At 61.9% G+C, this 23,796-nt stretch overlaps 1 protein-coding gene across 1 annotated transcript; it reads right to left on the minus strand.

The window, feature by feature from the left end:
• Positions 1-1,827: 1,827 nt before the first annotated feature.
• FURIN (furin, paired basic amino acid cleaving enzyme) lies at positions 1,828-22,467 on the minus strand. The gene is given in 17 exon segments (XM_029051501.2): positions 1,828-1,994; positions 1,996-2,492; positions 2,874-2,990; positions 3,108-3,232; positions 3,330-3,509; positions 4,244-4,361; positions 4,481-4,584; positions 4,953-5,053; positions 5,251-5,463; positions 6,312-6,484; positions 6,766-6,854; positions 13,142-13,218; positions 13,363-13,491; positions 14,054-14,149; positions 14,724-14,822; positions 18,060-18,394; positions 22,160-22,467. Coding segments are annotated over 16 exon segments (2,376 nt in total). The 5' UTR covers positions 18,234-18,394; positions 22,160-22,467; the 3' UTR covers positions 1,828-1,910.
• Between the last annotated feature and the right edge of the window lie 1,329 nt (positions 22,468-23,796).

Here is a 23,796-nt window from a genome sequence, read left to right on the forward strand (position 1 = left end):
CACGGGGGCGGGGCACGGCGTGGGGCAGCGGGGTCACAGGCTGCAGGAACAAGTCACGAGTGTGTGGGTGTGTGTTTGTGTGTATGGGGGAGGGGGGGGCAGGGGAAGCGCGCACTGAAATTGCATAGTCTCTGCACATTTAATCACTTTTTAAAATCTCTATCATCATCTCGTGTCCATTAAATAGAACCCACCACACTGGGCCCGTTAAATTACAAGAAAACAGAGTCACTGTGTGCACCAACCCAGTATCATACAAAACCAGCCTGGGCCGGCCTTGGGGGGACGGAGGGGGCGTGGGGGTGGGGGCAGGGGGAGAGCTGATTGTCCCATAGGGCGGGCAGGGGGTGCAGAAGGCACGTCGGAAGGGGGGAGAGGGCGGACACCCTCAGAGTCAGTGCTTCTCCCCCTGAAGGCCCGTGGTGGGGAGGGGACCCCCCCGAGACCCTGCCCGCCCCGGGCTCCGGGCGATTCGGGACAGAGGTGGGCTCCAACCCCCATTGCACACCAGCTAATGACCCAGCTCAGTATTGCCCTCCCCCCGAGGGGCTGGGGCCGGAGTGGGAGAGAGACGGGGCTCTCGGCCAGATGGAAGGTGGGCGGGGGGGTGCGGGGGACGGTGAGAGGGGGGTCCTGGCTACTGCCCCAAGTTAAAAAAAAAATATAAAAAAAAAATCAGCATCTAAAGTGAAATCACAGAGTGAAAAATATATCTCGAACGGCCCCTGAGATCCCCACGGGGGAAAGCAGCATTGGGGGCGGGGGGGAAGAGAATAGCTCCCCTCCCCCCCGAGGGGGGCTCCAGAGCTGGGAGAGGGAGGGGAGCCCAGAAGCCCCAGGCTCAGAGAACAGGGAAGCAGTAGAGGCCCAGCGGCTGGGTTGGGGGTGGGGGGGGGAGAGGTGTGTGGGGGCCCAGTCCGCCCAGCGCAGGGTAGGGGGTGGGAGGGGTGGGGCCCAGACCAGCTGTGGGACCAAGCCGGGCAGGAGATGGGAGGGCGGTGAGGGGCGGGGGGATGAGGCCTTCCTAACCCACGGCCTGGGCTGAGCCCGGGAGCCCACGGTGCCGTGGACGCACATGGCATGGGTGGGGTGTGTACTTGTGGGTCTGCGTGTGCACGTGTGGGTCTGCGTGTGCGCGGAGGCAGGTGGACGGGCGGGGGGCAGTGGGTGAGGAGGCACGGGGTCTCTTCCCCGGGGAAGCCGCCTGCCCTTCACTGGGCCCGGGGCTCTTCCTATGACCGCTGTGAGGGCTCAGGCCCCCAGAGCCTGGGCGGGGGGTGTGAGGGGTGAGATGCGGGGGGGGGGAGGTGGGGGGAGGTGGGGGGAGGGAGGGGCTGCAGAGTTGCAGGTTTGATGCCCGGTGGTGGGCGGTGGGCTGGGGTGGGGGGGGCGGGGTGGAGGATGGGGAGGAGCGGTGCCCCAAGCTGCCCGCTGGCCTGGCTGGGGCCCGTTATTGCTATAGAAGGGGGCAGCCAGCAGCAGGGGTCTATGGGCAAGGGCAGGGAACCCCACAAGGAATCATCTCCCCCATCCCGGACCTTCAGGGCCGGACACCCCAAAAAGCCCTCCCCCCGGCCCCCGGCCGCACGACCCACCGCTTTGCTCCAGGCTCGCGGCCCTCTCTCCGGAGAGCGGGAGACCCGAGGAGCAGCCAGGCAACCGGCCTCGGCAGGGCCAGAGGCTTAGCCTGTGCCCGGTCACGGACGCGACCGAGGTCCACCCCCGGCCCTGCACCCGCTTCCGGGTGGGAGGGGCGGGGCAGGGGTCCAGCGGGGCCCGGCCAGCCCCCTCCTTGCCCGGCCCCCCGCCCCCGGCCGAGTCCCGATAATAGAAAAATACTTTGGTGAATTAAAAAGTGCCCGCAGGGTGAGGGCGGGGAGGCCGGGGCGGGGGGTGGGGACGGGCCCTGGTCAGAGAGCGCTCTGGTCCTTGATGAAGGCAGTCCTCTCGCCCCGGCCCTCGTCCTCGTCCGACTCGGAGGGGCCGCCCTCCTCGTCGTCGCCGTCCCCCCCCCCGCCGCCAGGCGTCCGGCGGCAGCCCCTTGTAGGAGATGAGGCCGCCGCCCAGAGAGTACACTTTGGCCCCGCGCAGGCTGAAGCCCGAGCGCAGCTGCAGGACCAGGAAGATGATGACGAAGACCAGCACGATGAAGGCGCAGCTGAGGCTGGCCACCAGCATGGGCAGGTGGGCCGGGAGCAGGTCCTCGCCCGGGCGGCCCCCGGCCCGGGGCGACTCGCGGCTGCTCGGGCTCTGATGGGAGCAGGTCAGCCGCGCGGGGTCGTGGTGGGAGTGGGCGGGGCAGCTGAGGCAGTCCGTGGGAGCGGAGCCCCGGCAGCTGGCACAGGTCGGGTGGCAGGGGGCGCAGAGGCTGGGGCCGACGGGCTCCGCGCCGCGCTCCGCGCCGTACGGGGTGCTCAGGACCAGGGCGGTGTAGCCGGGCGGGCAGTGGCGCACACAGCTCTTCTCGTGCAGGGAGAACCCTTCCTCGCACACTGTCGGAGGGAGAACGGGGGTCAGTGGGGCAGCGGGTGGGTGTCCAGGCCCCGGGTGGGGAAGGGGAGGGGGAGTCCAGTGGGTGCGGGTCCCCGTCAACCCCCCACTGCCTTCAGATCTCCCACGAAGCCCCCGGGACTGTGCTTCTCCACCCCATCGGCCCTTTGCCCTCTCCCTGCCCCCACCAGCCGTGCCCCTCCCCGAGGCCATCCCGCCATCCCAGGAGAGCGGGGGTGGGGCCGGAATCCGGAACCCCGCCGGGCCCCATCTCCCCAGGGCACCGACCCGTCCCCGTCCCCGGGGACTCGGCCCGACGCGCCTGTATCCACGTGCCGGGTGTGCCCCTCCCCGGGGTGGGGGTGCCCGGGCCCCTCACTCACCCACACAGGCCCGGCTGGGCGTCAGGGTCTTGCAGCCGCTGCTCTCGGGGGACGGAGAGAGGGCGGGTCCCTCGGGGGCCGTGCCGTACAGCACCAGGGTGAACTTGGTCAACGTGCCTGGGTCCGGGAGGCCAACGGTTACCGGGACCCCTCCCCCAACCCCGGCCCGTGGGTTTCCCTCTCCACTCCCCAGACCCGCCCCGTCCCGGAGGGGCCCCCGCCGCCCCCGCGGACCGTAATTGTTGGCTTCGCTGGTGTTCTCGATCTCCAGGATCCAGTCCCCCGCGGGGTCCTCATCCCACGAGTGCGTCGTCATGAAGGCCCAGTCGTTGAAGCCGTCCGCCGAGTAGTCGTGGGGCCTGGAGCGGGAGAGGGCGGGCAGAGCGTGGAGGCGGGGTGGGGAGGGGCGGGCGGAAGGCGGAACATGCCGGGGCGGGGGGTCGGGGAGGGGCTTACCTGGCGGCCAGCAGGGTGGAGCGGGTGCCCAGGGGACTGACCAGGTGGATGGCCAGGTCCCCGCGGCGGTTATAGGATAGGGTGAGCCGGGCCTGGGCGTGCTCCAGCCGGGTGATGTGGTTGGCCTCCCCGAGGCAGGCCGTCACCCTCCGCCGCACCTCCAGATGCTTCCCGATGTCCCTGCCGGGGGGTCATGCCCGCCGGGTCAGAGCGGGGGCCGCCTCGGCGCCAACGGGCAGGGGAGGGGAGGGGGCTGAGGGCACCACTGGGGGGGGTGGAGGGGGAAGCCATGCACCGGCGCCCCACGGAGCTAGACCAGGGCCACCAGCTGGGGCTGGCGGCTGGCATCTCCGGCACGGGCGTGGGTGGGCGAGGCAGAGCCTGCCCAACTCGGTCCCTGGCGCCGCCTCCCCGGGTGACCCACCGTGAGAGAGGGGCCAGGGAGGACCTGCTGCCCGCTGGGACCCAGGAACCCCCCCTCGCTACGAGGGCCCACCTCTCCGGAGACCCCACGGCTGGGAATCGAGGGACCCCTCTGGACCGTCGGCTCGCTGTAGCCAGGGGACGTGCCCGCCGATTCGGTTGTATCCGACTCTCCCAAGCGCTGAGTACAGAGCTCCCTACGTAGTAGGCGCTCAATAAATACCCCCGACTGATTGACTGGAGGCGTTCAGGCCCGGGCAAGAGCACACGTGCTGAGAGCAAACTACATTCCCCGTGCGGCGGGCTTCTGGCCCCAATTCTGGAGGCCGTCGTTACATCGGGGTGGACATCGCGCTTTGCGGGAGGAGCCTAGGGCTGAACCGACTTCGGGAAGCGAGCCCCGGGCCTCCCTACGGCTGCAGCCCGGTGGTGGGAGGAAGGGGCTAAGCCGGGCCCCGCCCCTGCCCGCCCCCAAGGTCCCGCCCCCTCACTTGGGCTCCGTGAGGATGTCGACGAGGCACTTGCGCTGCGGGGGCACCGTGGTCCAGTTCTGGGCCAGCGCCACCATGGCCCCCGCGTCCAGCAGCCCGTAGCCGTACGAGTGGCTCACTGTCGGGGAAGGCGAGGGTCAGGGGGCGCCCCGGACGGCTGAGGCGGGAAGGGGGCCCACACGAGGACGAGAACGCGCCCTCCCCAGCCCCTCGGCTCGGCCGCCCCCGGCCCCTGACCTTGGCGGCCCACGCCATTGGTGACCCAGTCGTTGGCGTTGAGGTGAGCCGGCTTGGACGTCCGCACCACCAGGTGCTGCATGTCGCGCCATGTCAGGTTCTTGCTACAGGCCGTGGGGAGGGAGCAGCCGGCGTTGGGGGAGGCCGGATCCCCGGAGAGCCCCGTGGGACCCCCGTGCCTCGGTGCCCCCCCCGGGAGACACCGGGGACCACCGAGATGATGGGACTAAGGGCGGTGGGGGGTGCCCGGTCCAGCGGGCATTCCGGCCCCCGCCTCGAGAGAGACCGGGGGCGGCGGGGGTGCCGGGTCCAGCGGGCTCTCCGTGCCCGAGTGCCTCTCCGCCCCACCTCAGGAGAGACCACGGCCTACAGAGGCTGTGGGGCTGGGGATGAAGGCGGGGGTGCCTATTCCTCGTCCTTCTTCCTGACACCATCCCCCAACCCCGGGCGCCCCAGTGACCTCGGCCCTTACTTGGCCTCCAGGGTGAGGGCGATGATGCCAGCGGCCAGCGGGGCGGAAGCCGAGGTGCCCGTGTGCGACTCGGTGCACTTCTGTCGCAGGTCCGTGGTCACCTGCGGGCAGAGGGAGCCTGTGGGCCATGTGCCCCCCACCCCGACCCGAGGAGGGACGGAGCCCTCCCGCAGGGCGATCCCGGCCCCGTCTGAGGGAGCCCTAGGCCGGGGGAGGGCGGGGCAGGGTGGGGGTGAGGGCCCGGGCCCCCACCTGCGGGGCCTCTCCCCGGGTGCCGGTCTGGGAGGCCCCGACTCACGATCTGCTTCTCGTTCTGGTTGCCGCTGCTGTAGGTGGTGGCGAGGGTGGAGGAGCAGGCCTCGCTGTACCAGGGCACGTTGCCCAGCTGGGTGGTGCTGCTGATGGACAGCGTGTAGATGCTGTTGGTGTAGCCGTCGCAGTTGCAGCTGTCGTGCTCACGCCCGCCGTTGCCGGACGCCCAGACGAAGATGGAGCCCAGGCCGCCCCGGCCCTGGGGGGAGGGAGGAGCGAGACGGGGGCGGTCAGCACGCTCTGCACTGGGAAAGGGTGGGGGAGAGAGACCCTGGCGGGGAGGGGTCGCTGCCTGTGTGTCTGGGTGCGTGTGGGCATGAAGCGGAAGTGGTGAGGTGAGCAAGAAGGGGAATGAGACTCCAGCGGGGAGGCGTCATTGTGTGTGCATGTGTGTGTACACATGCATGTATGTAAGTATGCATGTGGGTGTGTCTATGAGGAAAAAGTGTTGCCTAGATGATAGGGCACGGGCCTGAAAGTCGGAAAGGACTCTGCCACTTCTCTGCTGCATGACCTTAGGCAAGTCACTTCACTCCTCTGGGCCTCGGTTCCCTCAGCTGTCTAATGGGGATGAAGACTGTGAGCCCCATGTGGGACACAGACTGTGTCCAACCTGGTTAGCTCGTACCTAACCCCAGTGCTTAGTACAGTGCCTGGTACACAGAAAGTGCTTACCCAGTACCATTTTCTTTAAAAAAAAAAAAAAGCATACAGGGGAAAGGAGACCTCAGCAGAGATGGGTTCGCTGTGTGTATGTGTGTGTCTGCATGTGTGTGTATAGAGGGGAAGAGAGTGGGGGCGAAGAGACCTCGCTCATTCATTCAGTCGTATTTATTTGAGCATTTACTGTGCGCAGAACACTGTACTAAGTGCTCGGGAGAGTACAAACGACGATAAATAGCACATTCCCTGCCCACGACGAGTTTATAATCTAAAGGAAGGACTAGTCTACCCCTGCAGACCCCCTGCCCCCCTACCTTCCCCACCAGTACCTGCCCGTCCTTCCTCCCCCTCCCGCCGGTGCCCACCCCTGGGCGAGGGCCCCACCTGGCTGACGCCCCGGAAGAAGGCCTCCTCGGCCAGGCGGGCCGGCCCATCCACCGTCTTGCCGTCGTCCTCGGGGCCCCAGCTGGCGCTGTAGATGTGGATGTGGTCGGGGTTCAGGCCCAGGGAGCGGGCCTCCACGGCGTCCGTCACCTCGCCGTCCAGCATGCGCACGCCTGCGGAGGGGCACCGCGGGGAACCCGCCTGCTGCTCACCGCCGCCAGCCCTTCCCCGCCCAGACCCCCCCAACCCGTCGCGCGGAGGCTCCCTGGCTCAAGACCCAGCTGGGCGGAGGCCGGCCGGCAGCCGGAGCTGTTGGACCGAGCCTGGCCCGGCCAGGACAGCCAGCGGCGATGCCAGGACCAGAAGGGCCCCCGCCCCGGAGGTGCCATGGAGGACTCGGACACCGGGTTCAAAGCCCCCGGTCACCCTGGGCGCCCACGACCCTGAAACCCACCTCCAATGTGGGCGTTGTAGGCCACGCCGACGCCGCAGATGCCGTTGTTGGCCACTGCCGCCACCTCTCCCGCACACCGAGTGCCGTGCCTGTGCCGGGGCAGAAACCGGGGTTGGGGGCGGGGTGTCACAGGGGAGCAGGTGGCGGGGGCCTGGGCAGGAGGGAAGGAACCAGAATCCAGCCTCGAGCCAGCTGGGGGGGTAGCGGGTAGGGGAAGGGGCAGTTTGGGAGCGAGGACGCCGCACGGGAACCTCCATCTCTCCCCCCACAACCTTCAGGCCTTTAGCCCCTCGCATCCCCTCTCCCCCACACCACGCTCCTGTAGAGTCCCCCCGAGCTGCCTGGGATCAGGCTTGTCTGTTGTCTGTCCCGCCCCACCGCCATCGCCCCATCTTGCCCGAGGCCCCCATCTCCCTCGGTGTGCCGTGCCCACTACGCGGCTGACAAAACTGACAAGCACCCTGGAGCGTGAGTGTCCCAAAGTCTCCCCCTCACCTACCCCCCTCCACATTCTCCTCAGCTGCCTCGAGGACAGATCTCCCACCCACTTTCACAAACCAACCTTCCTCTCGCGTCTCCGACCCCATGCGCCCGCGTCCCTCCTCCTTCCTTCCTGACCGCCATCTTTGACTGCTAACTCCCAGGGCTCCTTAGTGTCCCCTAGCCTAAAAAAGCCTTCTCAGGACCGCCTCCTGCACGATCCAGCTCCATCTCCCACCTCTGACGGTGGTCCAAACTCCTCAAACGGGTGGTATACACCCACTGCCTCCACTTCCTCCTCTCCAGCTCCCTTCTTTGACCCCCTTCGATCTGTGATCCTCCTCTGTCACTCCACAGAGACCACCTTCTCCTTATTATCACGGTACTGTGGTATTAGGTACTGTGGGATCTGTTATGAGGTTACTATGTGCCAGGCACTGTACTAAATGCTGGGGTGGATACGAGCACATCATATCCACGTGGGGCTCAGTGTCTCAATCCCCACTTTACAGATGAGGTAAGTGAGACACAGACAAGTGAAGTGACTCGTCCAGGGTCACAGAGCAGACAAGTGGCGGAGCCGGCACTGGAACCCAGATCCTTCTGACTCTCAGGGCCGTGCTCTTTCCCATGTTGCTCCTTGGCTTCTGGGCCATCTCTGACGCTCGAGACTCTACCAAACCTCGGTTCTCTACCCGCTTCTTTTCTGGCTCTTTGGCCAGATCTCCCTCTGCCTCCCATCGTGAATATGGATGTTCCTCAACGCCCTGTTCCGGGTCCTCCTCTCTTCTACATTATAACCTTATTCTCTTGGGGACCTCGTCCAGTCCCATGGCTTCAACTACCACCTCTACGCAGATGACTCCCAAATCTACCAGAGAAGCAACATGGCCTGGTGGAAAGAGCGAGGGCCTGAGAGTCAGAGGACCCGGGTTCTAATCCCGGCTCCACCGATTGCCTACTGCGTGACCTTGGATGTGTCACTTGGCTTCTCTGTGCCTCAGTTTCCTCATCTGTAAAATGGGGATTAAATACCCGTTCTTCCCAGTAATTGCGGCACTGGTTAAGCGGTTTACTGTGTGTCAAGCACTGGGGAAGATATAGGATGATCAGATCGGACACAGTCCCGGTCCCACTAGGGGGCTGGTAATGTACGTAGGAGGGAGAACAGGCATTAAATCCCTACCAAACTGAGGCCCGGAGCGGTTAGGTGACTTGACCAAGGTCACGGGGCAGGCCCTCGGCGGAGCTGGGTTAAGAACCCAGGTCCTCTGACTCCCAGGCCTGTGCTCTATCCACTAGATCATGCTGTTGCTCTTCTACTTAGACAGTGAGCCCCATGGAGGACAGTGACTGTGCCCAACCTGATTAACTTGTGCCTATCCCAGTGCTTAGAACAGTGCTTGACACATAGTAAGAGCTTAACAAATACCATAATTACTATTATTCATCGTTACCGCCTCTCACGCAACAACCTCTCCCCTTTTCTACAATCTCTCACTTCCTCCTGCTTCTACACAGATGTCCAGCCGACTCCTCAGACCCAACGTGTCCAAAATTGAGCTTGTTTTTCATTCCAAATCCTCTCCCTCACCTTGCTTTTTCTTCACAGTGGAAACCACCTCCACCATCCTCCCTGTCGCTGAACCCCGCAACCTTGGCATCATCCTTTTCCTTTGATTTGTTACTTCAACCCAACCCGCACGCTTCGCTCCTCTACTGCCCACCTACTCACTGTACCTCGATCTCGTCTACCTCGCCGCCGACCCCTCGCCCACATCCTGCCTCCGGTCTGCAACTCCTTCCCCCTTCCTATCCGACGGACCGCCACTCTCCCCATCTTCAAAGTCTTATTAAAAATCACACTTCCTCCAAGAGGCCTTCCCCGATTAAACCCTCGTATCCCCCCTCCCTTCTACGTCACCCTTGCGCTTGGATTTGTGCACTTTATTCAGCCCACCCTCAGCCCCACAGCACTTTTGAACATATCCATAATTTATTTTAATGTCTATCTCCCCCTCTAAGACTGTAAGCTCCTAGTGGTTAGGGAACGTGACTTCCAACTCTGTGGTACTGTACTCTCCCAAGCGCTTAGTACAGTGCTCTGTACTAAATCCTGTCAGTGCCACCTTCACAACATCGCTACAATCCACCCTTTCCTCTCCAACCACACTGCTACCTCGTTAATACAGTTAATACTCATCCTCTGCGCCTGGATTACTGCATCAGCCTCCTCGCTGACCGCCCGGCCTCCTGTCTCTCCCTACTCCAGTCCACACTTCACTCTGCTGCCCGGATCGGCTTTCTACAAAACGTTCAGGGCATGTTTTCCCACTCCTCAAAAAACTCCAGGGCTTGCCCATCCACCTCCACATCAAACAAAAACTCACCGTTGGCCTCAAAGCACTCGATCCCCCTGCCCCATCTCCTACCTCACCTCGCTACTCTCTTCCTACAACCCAGCCCACGCACTTCACTCCTCTAATGCCTCTCACTGTGCCTCCATCTCGTCTGTCTCACTGTCGACCCCTCGTCCAAGTCCCGCCTCTGGCCTGGATCGCCCTCCCTCCTCAAATCTGTCAGACAATTACTCTCCCCCTCCTTCGAAGTCTTATCGAAGGCCCATCTCCTCCAAGAGGCCTTCCCTAAGCTCCCCCTTTTCTCTTCTCCCACTCCCTCTTGGTCACCCTGACTTGCTCCCTTTACTCATCCCCCACCCCCCAGACCTTACGTACATATCCGAAATGTACTGATTTCTATTAACGTCTGTGTCCCCATCCTCTACGTGGCAAGCTCACTGTGGGCAGGAAATGGGTCTGCTTATTGTTGTACTCTCCCAAGTGCTTAGTACAGTGCTCTGGACACAGTAAGCGCTTAATCAATATGACTGAATGAATGAATGCTCTGCACACACTAAGCGCTCAATAAAAACCATGGGCTGATTGATCCTTGACACACTCCGGCTCTCTTTCAAACCCCATTGCCAAATTTTCTTCTTTCACAATATTTCCAGGATCTGTCCTTCCTTGTCCAACCAAACGACCCCTAGATTGTCCCAAGCACTTGTCCGGGCCTGCCATTACTAATTTGGCAGCTTCCTCGCTGGTTCTCCTGCCTCCAGTCTCTCCACTCTCCAGATCTCCCTTCGCTCTGTTGCCCGGGTCAATTTTCTTTTTGTTTGTTTTTTTTTTAAACAACATAGTTTGTACATGTCTTCCCCCTCCTGGAAAAACCCTCCAGTGGGTGCCCATTGTTCTCTGCGTCAAGCAAACTCCTTGCCTAATAATAACTGTGGTACTCGTTAAGCGCTGGGGTGGACACAGGCAAATCGGGTTGGACACATTCCCACGTGGGGCTCAGCCTTCATTCCCATTTTATAGACGAGAGACTTGAGGCCCAGAGAAGTGAAGTGATTTGCCCAAGGTCCCACAGCAGACAAGTGGTGGAGGCGGGATTAGAACTCAGGTCCTGACTCCCAGGATCGTGCTCTATTGACTAGTCCATGATGCTTACCTGAGGCTTTATCTATCCCTCAGCCTTTCTCCTTCTTACCCGTCCTGTTCTCCTACCCACCCCCCTCCCCCCGGCTTTCATTCCTTTCCAGCTAAACTACTCTTTCTTGTCTTTCCCGCCTTACATCCAGTTTTTCTTTTCTGGAACTCCCTTCAAACTTGCCAGATCACAGCCCTCCTATCTTCAGAGTTCTAGTGAAATCAGCCCTCCTCCAGGAGGCCTTCCCTGATTAGAAATCCAAGTCCTCTGCTTATGTGACGGTAAAGCCGGAATTTACTCTGTGGAAAGGGAACGTGTCTACCAACTCTGTCGTACTGTACTCTCCCAAGCGCTTCTTCCTCTGGCATTTCGTCACTGTGGACGACCCAACCATCCTTCCCGTCTCACAAGCCCGTAACCTTGGTGTCATCCTTGACTCCGCTCTCTCATTCAACCCACGGATCCAATCCCATCACCAAAGCCTGCCGGTCTCACGACATCATCAAGATCCGCCCTCTCCTCTCCATCCAAACCGCTACCATGTCAGTGCAATCACTCATCCCATCCCACATCGGCCTCCTTTCTGACCCCCGAACCTCCTGTCTCTCCCCACTTCGGTGCGTACTTCACTTTGCTGCCCGGATTATCTTTCTATAGAAACGCTCTGGGTGTGTCACGCCCCCTCCTCAAAAATCTCCGGTGGTCGCCCATCAACCCTCCGTATGAAGCAAAACCTCCTCACTATTGTCTTTAAAGCTCTCCATCACCTTACCCTCTCCTGCCTCACCTCCCTTCTCTCCTTCTACATCCTAGCCTGCACACTCTGTTACTCTGGCGCTAACCTTCTCACTGTGCCTCGATCTCGTTAAGTGCATGCTATGTGCCAGGCACTGTACTAAGCGTTGGAGTAGAAACAATTTAACCAGTTGGACACGGTCCATGTCCCACATGGGGCCCACAGTCTCAATCCCCATTTTACAGATGAGGGAACTGAGGTCCAGAGAAGTGAAGTGACTTGCTCAAGATCACACAGCAAACAAGTGGCGGGGCCTGGATTAGGACCCAGGTCCTTCTGACTCCCAGGCCTGTGCTCTATCCACTAGGCCACTAAACATTGTTTAGCACAGAGCTCTGCAAACAATAAGTGCTCACTAAATATGACCGATTATGTGTTTACTACGTGTCAAGCACCACAACAGACTAAGTCCCTGTCCCACCCTGGACTCGCCAGGAGGAGGGCAGGTATCTTGTCTCCATTTTACAGGTGAGGAAACTGAGGCCCAGAAGAGTTAAGCGCTCCGCCCAGGTCATGCAGCGGACAAGAGGGTAGGGCCGGGATTAGAGCCCAGATTCCAACTCCCGGTTCTGAATTCTTTCCAGGAGCCAGGCTGCCTAAAGTGGCAGTTAGAACTCTCCACTGCCCCTTCAACACAGCACTTCTGTCCATCTATTACACACCCTGTTACTAAAGCACTACGTAACCTCCGCTTTTCCTTCATCCTCCTGTCTGTCACTGAGATTACCGTCTGGTAGGCTGCAAAAATCCTTGAGGGCTGGGATTGGGCCTATCAATCACTGTACTCTCAATCGATCAATCATACTAACAGAGCGCTTACTGTGGTGCAGGGCCCTGAACTAAGCGATTGGGAGACTATAACATCAATATAACAGACCCATTCCCCGCCCACAACGCTCTCCCAAGCATTCAGTACAGCGGCTGGCACTCCTGTTCCCCGGAACTGACACCAGTTTTTTTTTTTGCAGCGGCAGAGGGGCGGGAAAGGGGACACGACACACCTGGGGCCAGGTTCTTCCTTAAGTTTTTTTTTTTGAATAGTATTTTTAAAAATCGAAAGCGCTTACTATGAGTCAGGCACTCTACTAAGTGCCAGGGTAGATACAAATTACCGAGTTGGATCCCCTCTAGTCTGTAAGCTCATTATCAATCGAGCGATCGTATTTGTTGAGCCCTTACTGTATGAAGAGCACTGAATTAAGTGCTTATGGGTGGGGAACGGGTCGGCTAATTCCGTTGCACTCTCCCAAGTGCAGTGCTTTGGACATAGTGAGTGCTCAATAAATGCCACTGTCGGATTGGGGAAACGGATCAGTGGTCGGGGGTATTTATTGAGCGCTTACTGTGTGCAGAGCACTGTACAAAGCACTGAGGAGCATCCAAGAAGACACAGTTCCTGCCCTCAGGGAGTTTACCGTCGGAGGAGAGGCTTGCAATCTAACGGGGAAGGGGAGGGAGGGAGGAGGCGGTAAAAGAGCCAGTTCTGTGTGCCTCGCTCCCCTTGGCCACCCCTCAGCTGCCTACCCTCCTTCCTCGGTCCCTCCTCTGGCCAAGTGCTTGGTCCCCAAGTCCCCGCCCTCCCCCGCGGCCGCCCCCCACCCCCCTCACCTGTTGTCATTCATCTGCGTGTAGCGCGGCTGGGGGTCGGGGTCCTGGTCGTTAACGTCAAAGCTGGCGCCGGGGTCCTGGGAGACGCGAGCCAGTCAGCCGCCCCGCCGGAGCAAGGGGGTAGGGGGGTGGGAGGCATTGGCCCGCGGGGGTCCCCTCCGCCAACCCCGCCCCGACCACGTCCACCCTCTCTGGGGAGGGCAGACCGCAGCACCGCTCACATAGTTGGCCTCCAGGTCGGGGTGGTTCTTCTCGATGCCGTCGTCCAGGATGGAAACCACGATGCCACGGCCCGTGTAACCCTGGGACCAGGCTCCGCGCACGTTCAGGTCTCGCTGGTTCACGCTGTACTGTGGGGACGCCCACCGGGCCTGGCTCAGCACCCCCGACGAGGGAGCCAGGGCCACTCCCCCCCTGCCAGCTGAAGGGAGCGGGAGAGGGCTGGGAAGCTCAGCGGCATTCCTAGTCGGAGCCGGATGGGGAAGCGGGGATCCCGTTTACCAACTCAGTTGCTCAGGACGGTGCTCTGCACCCAGCAGGCGCTCACCAGTAAATACTGTCGATCGGCTGATTTTTTTTTTAAATGGCATTTGTTAAGCGCTTACTATATGCCAGGCACCGCGTGCTAAGCGCTGGGGCAGAGACAAGATAATCAGGATAGACGCCATCCATGTCCCACATGGGGCTCGCGGTCTTCATCCCCATTCTACAGATGAGGGAACCGAGGCCTAGAGGAAGTGAAGTGACTTGACCAAGGTCACACAGCGGAGCCAGGATTAGATCCCAGGTCCTTCTGACTCCCAGGCCCGGGCTCTATCCACTAGGCCACGCTGCCTCCCACGATTGACCGGGGGCACGGGTCAAGGAGGGGTCCCGAGGGAGGGGTCCGGGAGGGGACCCGGCTCTACCCACCAGGTACCACTGCTGGGGGAACTTGGGGTCCGTGGGCTCCGTGAACATGTCACGCTTCTTGCGCACCTTTGCCACTTGCTGCTCCAGCCACCGCACCTGGAATAGGCGAGGGGTCGGGGGCCGGGAGAGAAAGAACTCAACCGAGCTCGCTCAGCTCCAAACAGATCACCTCCGGCCCCATCCGCCCTCCACCCGACTCCCATCCCCCCGGTCCCTACACAGCACCGGATCAAAGGCGGGTGGTGGGGAGAAGGATTCATTCATTCATTCATTCAATAGTATTTATTGAGCGCTTACTATGTGCAGAGCACTGTACTAAGCGCTTGGGATGAACAAGTCGGCAACAGATAGAGACAGTCCCTGCCGTTTGACGGGCTTACGGTCTAATCGGGGGAGATGGACAGACAAGAACAAGGAGAGGAGAGGAGTCTGCTGTGTGACCTTGGGCAAGTCACTTAACTTGTTCGTGCCTCAGTTACCTCATCTGGAAAATGTGGCTTAAGGGTGTGAGCCTCATGTGGGACAGGGACTGCATCCAACCTGATTACCTCGTATCTACCCCGGTGCTTAAAACAGTGCTTGGCACATAGTAAGTGCTTAAAAAATACCATAATTATTATTATTTTTAGGAGAGGGATGGGGACAGGGAGGTGGGGGGGGGGTGTCATACCTGGGGCTCCCGCTGCAGGCGGCTGTGCCTGGGCCGGTGAGGGGTTAGAGACCTCTTCACCACGGCCCGGTGCCAGAAATGATAGTAGTCCCCGAAAATCTGAAACGGCAAGAGAGGGCGAGCTGGAGTAGGAACCCCGAGGGGGTCGGGAAGCAGCGTGGCCTAGTGGATAGAGCCCGGGCCCGGGAGTCAGAAGGACCTGGGTTCTAATCCCGGATCTGCTGCTTGTCTGCTGTGTGATCGCTGGCGAGTCATTTCACTTCTCTAGGCCTCAGTTCCCTCATCTGAATAATGGGGGTGACGAGTGTGAGTCCCATGTGGGGCCGGGACCGTGTCCATCCTGATTAATTTGTATCTACCCCAGCGCTTAGTATGGTGCCTGGCAGAATGTAAGCATTTCACAATGACTGTTATAAAAAAAAAAGGGAGAGGCGGATAGCACCCCGATTTGGCCCCCAATCAATATCTGTCCGTCTCCCCCATTAAAGGATAAACTCCTTGTGGGCAGGGAATGAGTCTTGGGCTTTGGTTAGTCTCTCCCAAGTGCTAGGTACAGTGCACCTAAGTGGGTGCGCAATAAACACCATGCCCACTAGACTACTCTCTCCCACGAGCTCCCGCCTCCAGGACAACTCCCTAGCCGTCCGTCCGACGGCATCTCGGCCCTTATTACGTTGTAAGCTGCCGAGGGCCAGGGACTGTATCTAATTTCTACCTGGGCTTTCCTGGCACTTAGCACATGCTTTGCACGCAGTAAGCACTTAGTACATACCATTTACCACTACGGTAGCGTCCAAAGGCCGATCCCGAATCCCATCCTCCCTCTAACTTTCCCATCCCAGTTAACCTCGCCGCCATCACCCTCTTCATCTCCGAAGCCCCCAGTCCTGGCTGTATCCTTATCTTGTCCTTCTCCGACACCTCTGATGGGACCCCGCCTTTCCTCTCCATCTCAAAAGCACCCCCCCTCCCCAAGTTCAGGCAGTTGTCCCCTCCAGGCTTGACTCGTGCTGGTTCGTCTCCTCCGGTCTCTCCCCTAGCCAATCTGCCCTTGACCGGATCATCTTCCTAAAACGCACACGTCTCCCTATCCTCCGAAAGCGCCAACTGTCACCCATTCGTTCCTCTCCGCCTCCAGGGGAAACACCGGGCCCCCGGCTCTCTCCTTCCTCCCGCCTATCCACTCTCTCTTCCCACCGCACTCCATCTCACGCCCTTCGTCTCTCTCACGTCAACCCGTAATAATAACGATAATAATCACGATGGTATTTGTTAAGTGTTTAGTATGGGTCAGGCACTGTTCTAAACGCTGGGGAAAATACAAGCTGATCAGGTTGGACGCAGTCCCTGTCCCACGTGGAACTCACAGTCCTACTCCCCATGTGACAGATGAGGTGACTGAGGCACAGAGAAGTGAAGTGACTTGCCCAAGGTCACCCGGCAAATAAGTGGCGGAGCCGGGATTAGAAGCCAGGTCCTTCTGATTCCCGGGCCCGGGCTCTTTTCACTGGGCCACGCTGCTTCCCTGAACCCATCACCTATTCACGGAACCCCGAGTCGGGGTCTCTCTGCTTCTGACCTCTTGCTCGCCGCCCGGCCCCTCCCTGAAGCTCCCTCCCTCTTCCCGCCCCCAATCCCTCGCTCCCACCCTCCGCCCGCCTCCCACTTCACATCCTCGGCCCTCCTCATCTTCAAAGACCTTCTGAAATCACATCTTCCGCAGGAGGCCTCCCCCCATTCATTTCTAACCTCCCTTACTTCTCCCCCTCTAGAATGGAAGCTCTCTGAGGGCGGGGAAGGCACCTACCGATTCCACTATACTATACTCCCCCGAGGGCTTACTACAGCGCTCTCCAGACAGTAAGCACTCAACACATACCACCGATCGATCGATCGATCGTTTACATCTTCCTCAGACTGAGAGCCTCATGCGGGCCAGGGACAGCGTCCAACCTAATTCACTGGAATCTACCCTATCACTTAGCGTTTGACCTACGGTAAGCGCTTAACACAAACCATTAAAAAAAAATCACCTCAGCACCGTCTCGGCATCGATGTCCTTCCTCGCTACCGCCCATGGCATTTTCGTCCACGTCTTACACACGCTATCACTTAAGTACTAACTCACAGGCGGATTCCCTTTTCTTTCCTCCGACCCACTCTGTATTTTAGTGTCCGTCTCCCGCGCTAGATCAACGAATCGCTCGTATTTACTGAGCGCTTACTGTGTGCAGAGCACAGACACATTCCCGGCCCATAATGAGCCAGCAGGGGCTTTGGAGTCAGAGATCATGGGTTCGAATCCCGGCTCTGCCACTTGTCAGCTGTGTGACTTTGGGCAAGTCACTTAACTTCTCTGTGCCTCAGTTACCTCATCTGTAAAATGGGGATTAAGACTGTGAGCCCCACGTGGGACAACCTGATTCCCTTGTGTCTACCCCAGCGCTTAGAACTGTGCTCTGCACATAGTAAGCGCTTAACAAATACCAAATACCACTAGGCTGTAAGCTCTTTAAGGGCAGGGGTCCTAACTCCACTGCACTCTACCAAGTGCTCGACGCTGTGCCCTGCACAAAGTAGGACTCGGGATCTGATTAGCTATTCTGACAGCAAAACTCTGGCAGCAGGGTGGTGGAGTGTGGGGGAGCGGTGGTCTAACTACCTCCCCCGATCCCCCCATTCTGCTCATCTGCCTGATCATTTGCATAAACCTGCCTCAGCTCCAGAGGAAGCGGTCTCACCTCCTCCTCTGAGCACAACTCTGCCCTAGTGTAAGAGCACTCTTTCACGTGGAGCACTGGGTCCAAACAGGCACAATCTGCTTGGCCTACGCGGCAGCTGCCCATTCGGCAGGGACGGACTTCATCTCTTTGCTCTGGGCCTTCTGGACCTCTCCTCTCTGCTCTCACCCTCACCACCCCTCAGCCCTCTCCCTACCCCCCACAAGACTAATATAGCCAGGAGGCAGCTGGCTGCCGGGTGTGGGTGTGTGGGTGGGGTTGCAGGGGCTCCCCTCCGGCAGCAGCTGCCGAGGGAATTCTGACCCGCTCAGACTCCATCCCCTCTGCACGGCAGACTCCGCTCTCCCCGGAAAAGGGGCCGAGGGATGGCGGGGGTCGAAGGTGGGCTAAGGGTAGGAGAAGGGGAAAGCAGCCAGCCACAGGGATGACTGGAGGCCCGAGTCCTCCAGTTTGCTGGTTTGCTGATATCCCCCAGGACGAGGGTAAGGCAGCCACTGGGCCGGCGGCTACCTCCAGGGCCCGCCCCCGCTCCGGCCCAGCCCGCCCCGTCCATCCCTCCGTCCGTCTCCCGGGGTGGGAGCGGACAGATACTCACCGGCCCCAGGTTGAGGAATCGGTGCTTCCGGGCCACCCGGTCGGCCTGCGCGGGGCCCCCGGGGATGAGCACGGCCCACGTGTTGGTGTACACGGTCTGGGCCAGGGCCTCTCCGGCCAGTAGCGTCAGCGTGGCCACGGCCGCCCACTGCAGCCAACGCTGGGGCGGCTCCATGGGGCAAGGGCGCGGGCCCAGCCCCGCTCCGCTCCTGCGCTCCTCCGCGCCCGGTCAGAGGGGCTCGGCTGCCGGACCAAGGCCCCCGGCCCGGACCCCCGGGCCGGGCATGTGGCCCCTCACCCGGGGAAGGGAGGACCAGGCCGGGGCAGGGCTGGACGCTGGAAAAGCAACCAGAGAAGAAGGGATGAACGTCGCCCACCTCCTCCCCCGCCAACCGGGGACCGGCCTGGGAGACGGCACTCCCCCCCACCCCACCCTCCACCCCTGCCACCCCCACCTCACCACAGAGTGGGGGAGGGGAAGAGCCGGCTCCTCCTCAGCCCGGCCCCCACCCCTTGCCGCATGACAATACAGAGCTCTCAGCACAACAATGCCGCCCAACGGAAGGAAGAGTCCGATTGGACCCACTGGACCTTGGGTCTGGCAGAAAGCCACTGCCCAGGCCAGGTGGGCTCTGGGTCACCCCCAATTCCTCCCTCCTCAAGCCACGGTGAAGTTTAGTAATAATAATAACAACTATTGTGGTCTTTGTTAAGTGCTGCCTGGGTGCCGGGCACCGTACTAAGCGCTGGGGTGGACACAAGCCAATCACACAGTGGACACAGTCCCCGTCCCACAGGGGGCTCAGTCTTCATCCGTTTTTCACGCGAGGGACCTGGGGCCCAGGGAAGTGAAGTGACTTCCCCAAGGTCACCCGGCAGACAGGTGGCAGAGACGGGATTAGAACCCAGTGCCTCCCGACTCCCGGGCCCGGGCTCTTTCCACCTCGCCACCCGCCCTGCCGGGGCTGATCCCGGGCCAGTGGGGGAAGCTGCCTCGGGTCGGCGAGTCCGTGCGTATCTTTCAATCGTACACGACGAATTATTTATTCATATTACTATCCATCACCCCCTCTAAACTGGGAGCTTGCTGGGGGCAGGTAAGACCGCGTCTACCAACTCTGCGGCATTATACTCTCCCAAGCGCTCAGTAAGGTGCTCTGTACCCAGTTAGGTGCTCAATAATGCCACTGACGACTGGGGATGGGAGGGGCTCCCCCGATGGGCGGGCCGGACCGGGCAGCGTGGCAGAGGGGAAAGAGCGCGCGCCCGGGAGTCGGGGAACCCTGGGTCTGAATCCCGTTTTCCCGACCGTGGGCAGGTCACTTAACTTCTCTGGGCTTCAGTTTCCCCACCTGTAAAAATGGGGATGAGACATCTGGTTCCCCCTCCCCGTTACACCGTGAGTCCCGCCGCACATCACAGTCTACCGGCATCTGCTCGGTTTATCCGGTAACTCCCTCCCCCTGCGTTTAGTACAGTGCTCGCTCGGTATACAATAAGTTTCCAACGAAAACCACAAGTATTACTGTTATTATCCCACTCAGGCTGCCTCTCCGAGATGGGGGTGGGAAGGCGGCTGGGTGACCACGGCAGGACTCGCCACCGAGGGCTCCCCCGACCCTCGCCGGAGGCCTCGGGGCCCTTGAACCCCTCGCTGCTCCCTGGAGAGCAGAGAACAGGCCCACTGGGAAGGGGTGGGGTGCGAGGGGCACGGTGGGGAGTCTCCGGGACTTCCTCCCCACCCAGCCCCGCCTGGCTCCGGGACCACAGGCGGACCAGCCCCCCCGGGGGTGGGGGTAGGGGGCCTGATTTGGTGACATCAGCCCCCATCCCTCCCCCAACCGCCAGGCCTTTCGAAACCAAACCCGCACCCGGCACCGTGGGAGCGGGGAGGGAAATCAATAACGGGGGGCGGGGGGGAGGAGGGAGGGAGTTGGTGCGTGTGTTGTCTCTCCTCCCTCGGCAAACATACACAACGGAAGCGGTCCCGCTGCCCACGTCTGAATAACTGTCCCTCACGGGGACCCTGGCCAGCCGCTCTCCAAACCGGTTCCTGAGTCAGAGGATCCCGGCGGAGAGGATCAAGGGGGGCTCCCGGGGAGGCCGGGGAGAGGGGAGAATGACGGGGGTGGGGGTGGGGGGCAGTCAGCTTGGGGAGTTGGCGGGGGTGGGGGGTGTCAGGTCTGGCCCCAGAAGGCCCCCCCCACCCCTCCCCCCTTCGGGCACAGGTAGACGGGATGGAGTCTGAAAGCCCGTGGGCCAGCCCCCCAAAGCCTCGGCGCCAGCCCCGGAGGCTTAACGACCCCACCGGGGATGGATTTATTAAACGCATTACACCGTGGGCCAAAGCGCTGGGGTAGGCACACGATAATCCCATCAGATGATACCATCTCTGTCCCGCATGGGGGCTCCCGGGAAGGAGGACGGGTCATCCTACGCCCTCTTCGCAGCCGAGGAACCCGAGGCGCAGTGAGGTTCAAGCGGCGGAGCCTGGAGAAGGATCCAGGTGACCCAGACCTCCAGCCCCGTGCCCTCGCCCCCGCCTTCGGGGCCGGAGGGAGCCAACGGGGGGTCGCGTGGAAAGCAGGCCTCGTCCTCGTCCACGGGGCCCCGGCGGAGGGCGTTCCACAGGCGGTCACGCTCGCCGGTCCGTCCGTGGGCAACGAGACCCGGCCTGGCCCATCCTCTACCCGGAAATTGCCCTTTCCCCTCCTCCCCCGGCCTCCACATACCAACCCTCCCTTGGGCGCACACACACACGCACGCACACACAAACCACCTGTACTTCCTGGGATATTTTCAGTTTACACCAAAATAACTCGGGCTGCTCCCAGCCCGCCGTCTGGTCCCCAGGCACGAGGCGCTCACCAGGCCACCCGACCCCCTCACCGCCGCTCCCTTCTCCGGGATGGGCTGGGGGGGCCGGTCCGGGCTGGTCGGCGGCCTCCCCCCCCCCCCCCGGTGGATCTGGGCTGGGGGGCCCGGAGAGGGGGCGTCCCCGAATTCTCCCCCCAAGGATCCGGAGAGGTCCCCGGATTCTGCTCCCCTCCACACCCTCAGGCTGGGCTTTCGGGCCTAAGGCCGCACACAGGCACCACACACACACACCCACGGCCCAAACTCGCCAGGCGAAGCCTGTTTCAGGGCTCTGCGGGATCAGCCAGCAGCTGCCTGATGTTAAAGGTGATTAAAGAAATATTTAATTAGCCCGCACAGCGCTGGAAGCCGGGCCTGCGGTCACCGGGCCCGCTGCATCCTCGCCCCCCAGGACGGTCCCCCGCCCCCCGGTGTCCGGCCTTCCTCACATTCCCATCACCCCCAGACTCTGACTCACCCACCCACCCACCAAGTCTCAACCGGTTTGGGGTGAGACACCCATGATCCCTTCCCACGTGAGCGGCTCCCGGGCCCGCTCCCGGCTTGGGGGCGGAGGGGAGGGGGCCGGGGCCGCCCGCACAGCCCCGTCGTGAGTCACGGGCACAACCCCTTTCCTCGCCGCCACATGGGTGTGTGTGGACACACACGTGCTTCGTGGGGAGGCAGGGGGGGAAATCGCGGGGCGGGCGGCGGGCAGGAGCTCGAAGGGGGGCCCCGAGGGGTGCGAGGTCCGGGGGTCGGGGCTGGATTCCCCTAGGTGCCCCCTCCGCGGCTGGGCCACGGGCCTCGGGGAGGACCCCGACACGGGAAAGTCCTTCCCAGCTGACCGAGAAACTCGACCCCCGGGGGCCGAGGTACGATTGGAGGAGGCGCAGGCCCAGCTCGGAGCCCGCGGGCCCAGGCCCGAGGTCCGGCCCGACTCCCCGGCCCCGGAGCCCCCCGATGGGCCGCGGGCAAGGAACGGTGACCCCTGGGGCGCTGACAGGGGATGGGGTGGGATGGGAAGGGCAGGGGGGCCGGGACCGGCCGCCCGCGGGATGCTGAGGGCCGAGGACGGGGTGTCGGCGGCGGGGATTTTTGAAAGAGGGGTGGGTGGGGAGGATCGGGGTCTCCCCACAAAGCTTACCGGTAGTGGTGGGGTGCGGGGGGAGGGGGGTGCGGGGCTGCGTGGGGGTCGGCGCGGCCTTCCGCACGGCAGGCCGGGGCCCAGCCGCCGACGCTTACCCCGGGAGACAAGCAGGGGCAAACTTTTCGGCCGGCGCCGGCGCCGGCGGCGGGGAGGGCCTGGAGGCCGGGGGTCCTCCTGCTGCTGCTGCTGCCTGCTGCTGCTGCTGCTGCTGCTGCTGCTGCTGGGGGCCCCGGCTCTCCGCCGGCCGCTGCCGCCGGGGGGAAAGCGTCGACTGGAGCCCGGAGCGGCCCGGCGGCGGCGGCGGAGGCTTGTTTACTCAGGGCCGCTGTCAGAGGCCGCTCCGGCTCCTCCTCCTCCTCTCCTCTTCCTCCTCCTCTTCCTCCTGCTGCTGCTGTTGCTGCTGCTGGTCCGGGCCGCCGAGCCGCCCCTTCCCCCTCCCCTCTCCCCCCGGCTCTGCGCCGCCTCCTGCTCCTGCCCCCGCTGCCCCCCGGCCCCTGCTGCCCCCCGGCCCCTGCTGCCCCCCGAGGCCTGGGCGTTGGGCTCGGGGACTCGGCGGCCACAACGCTGCAGGAAGTCACAGCGGCGGCGGGGGGAGGGAGGAGGGAGAGGACGACGAGGAGGAGGAGAAGAAGAAGGAGGAGGAGGAGGAGGAGGCAGAAGGGGAGGAGGAGGAGGAGGCCGCAGTGGCGCCGCCCCGAGGCCGGACGCTGGGGCCGCCCCGCCCCCCTCCCCACAATGGGGGGGCTCCTCCTTCCAACCGCCCCCCACCCCCCGGCAGCAAGGGGAATAAATGGGGAATAACCTCCTTGGGTGCCCCCCATCATCACAGCACGCGTCGACCCCGTCGAGGCCTTTGATTTTTCTCCAATTTTCCCAACTCGGTCAACCCTACTGAGCGCTCACCCTCGTCCTAAGCGCTCGGGAGAGCACAGCCTGGCAGCGTAACAGACTTCTTTTGATATCTGTTTCCCCCCTCCCTTCTAGACCGTAAGGCCGGGGCGGCCGGGGATCGCCTCTCTTGATGGCTGAACTGTCCTTTCCAAGCGCACAGTACAGTGCTCTGCACAGTAAGCGCTCAGTAAAGGCAGTTGAATGAATGAAGGGACAGACGCGGTCCCCTGCCCGCAGCGTGTTTGTAGTCTGGAAGGTCCAGAGCTCTGTCGCGTCCGTGAACCCGTTTTGATCCTCCCAAGGGTAGTAATAACGGCGCTCATTAAGCACTTTCTACGTGTCGAGCGCCGTTCTCGGCGTTGGGGGAGATGGAAGATCGTCGCATTGGACTCGGTCTCCGTCCCACGGGGGACTCCCGGCTTTAATCCCCGTTTGACGGATGAGGAAACCGAGGCCTCCAGAGATGGACTTGCGGCAGAGCGGGGGCAGAAGGTGGGTCCCGGAGGCTGAGGACGGCGGCGGACGCGTCCCCTCCCGCCCTCTTCCTCCAGGCCCGAGTGTCCTCTCTTCTGGGGGCCGGGCGTCCGTGTGGGGGGAGGCCCGCGGGAAACGTGTCCACGTCCAGCAGACGGGGATCATCTCCTGCTAATGGATCCCTGGGTTTCCCTTGTTAAAACTCTCAAGGGAAAGGGTGGGGTGAGGGGCTGGAGGAGCTGCCCCCCAGCAGGCTGAGGAGGGATAATAATAATAATAATAATAATAATAATAATAATAATACTTGCTAAGGGCTCTCTCTATGCCAAGAGCTGGGGCATGGCATAGTGGATAGAGCCCGGGCCTG

This window comes from Ornithorhynchus anatinus, chromosome X1, assembly GCF_004115215.2.
Source record: "Ornithorhynchus anatinus isolate Pmale09 chromosome X1, mOrnAna1.pri.v4, whole genome shotgun sequence".
NCBI classification, from domain to species: Eukaryota; Metazoa; Chordata; class Mammalia; order Monotremata; family Ornithorhynchidae; genus Ornithorhynchus; species Ornithorhynchus anatinus.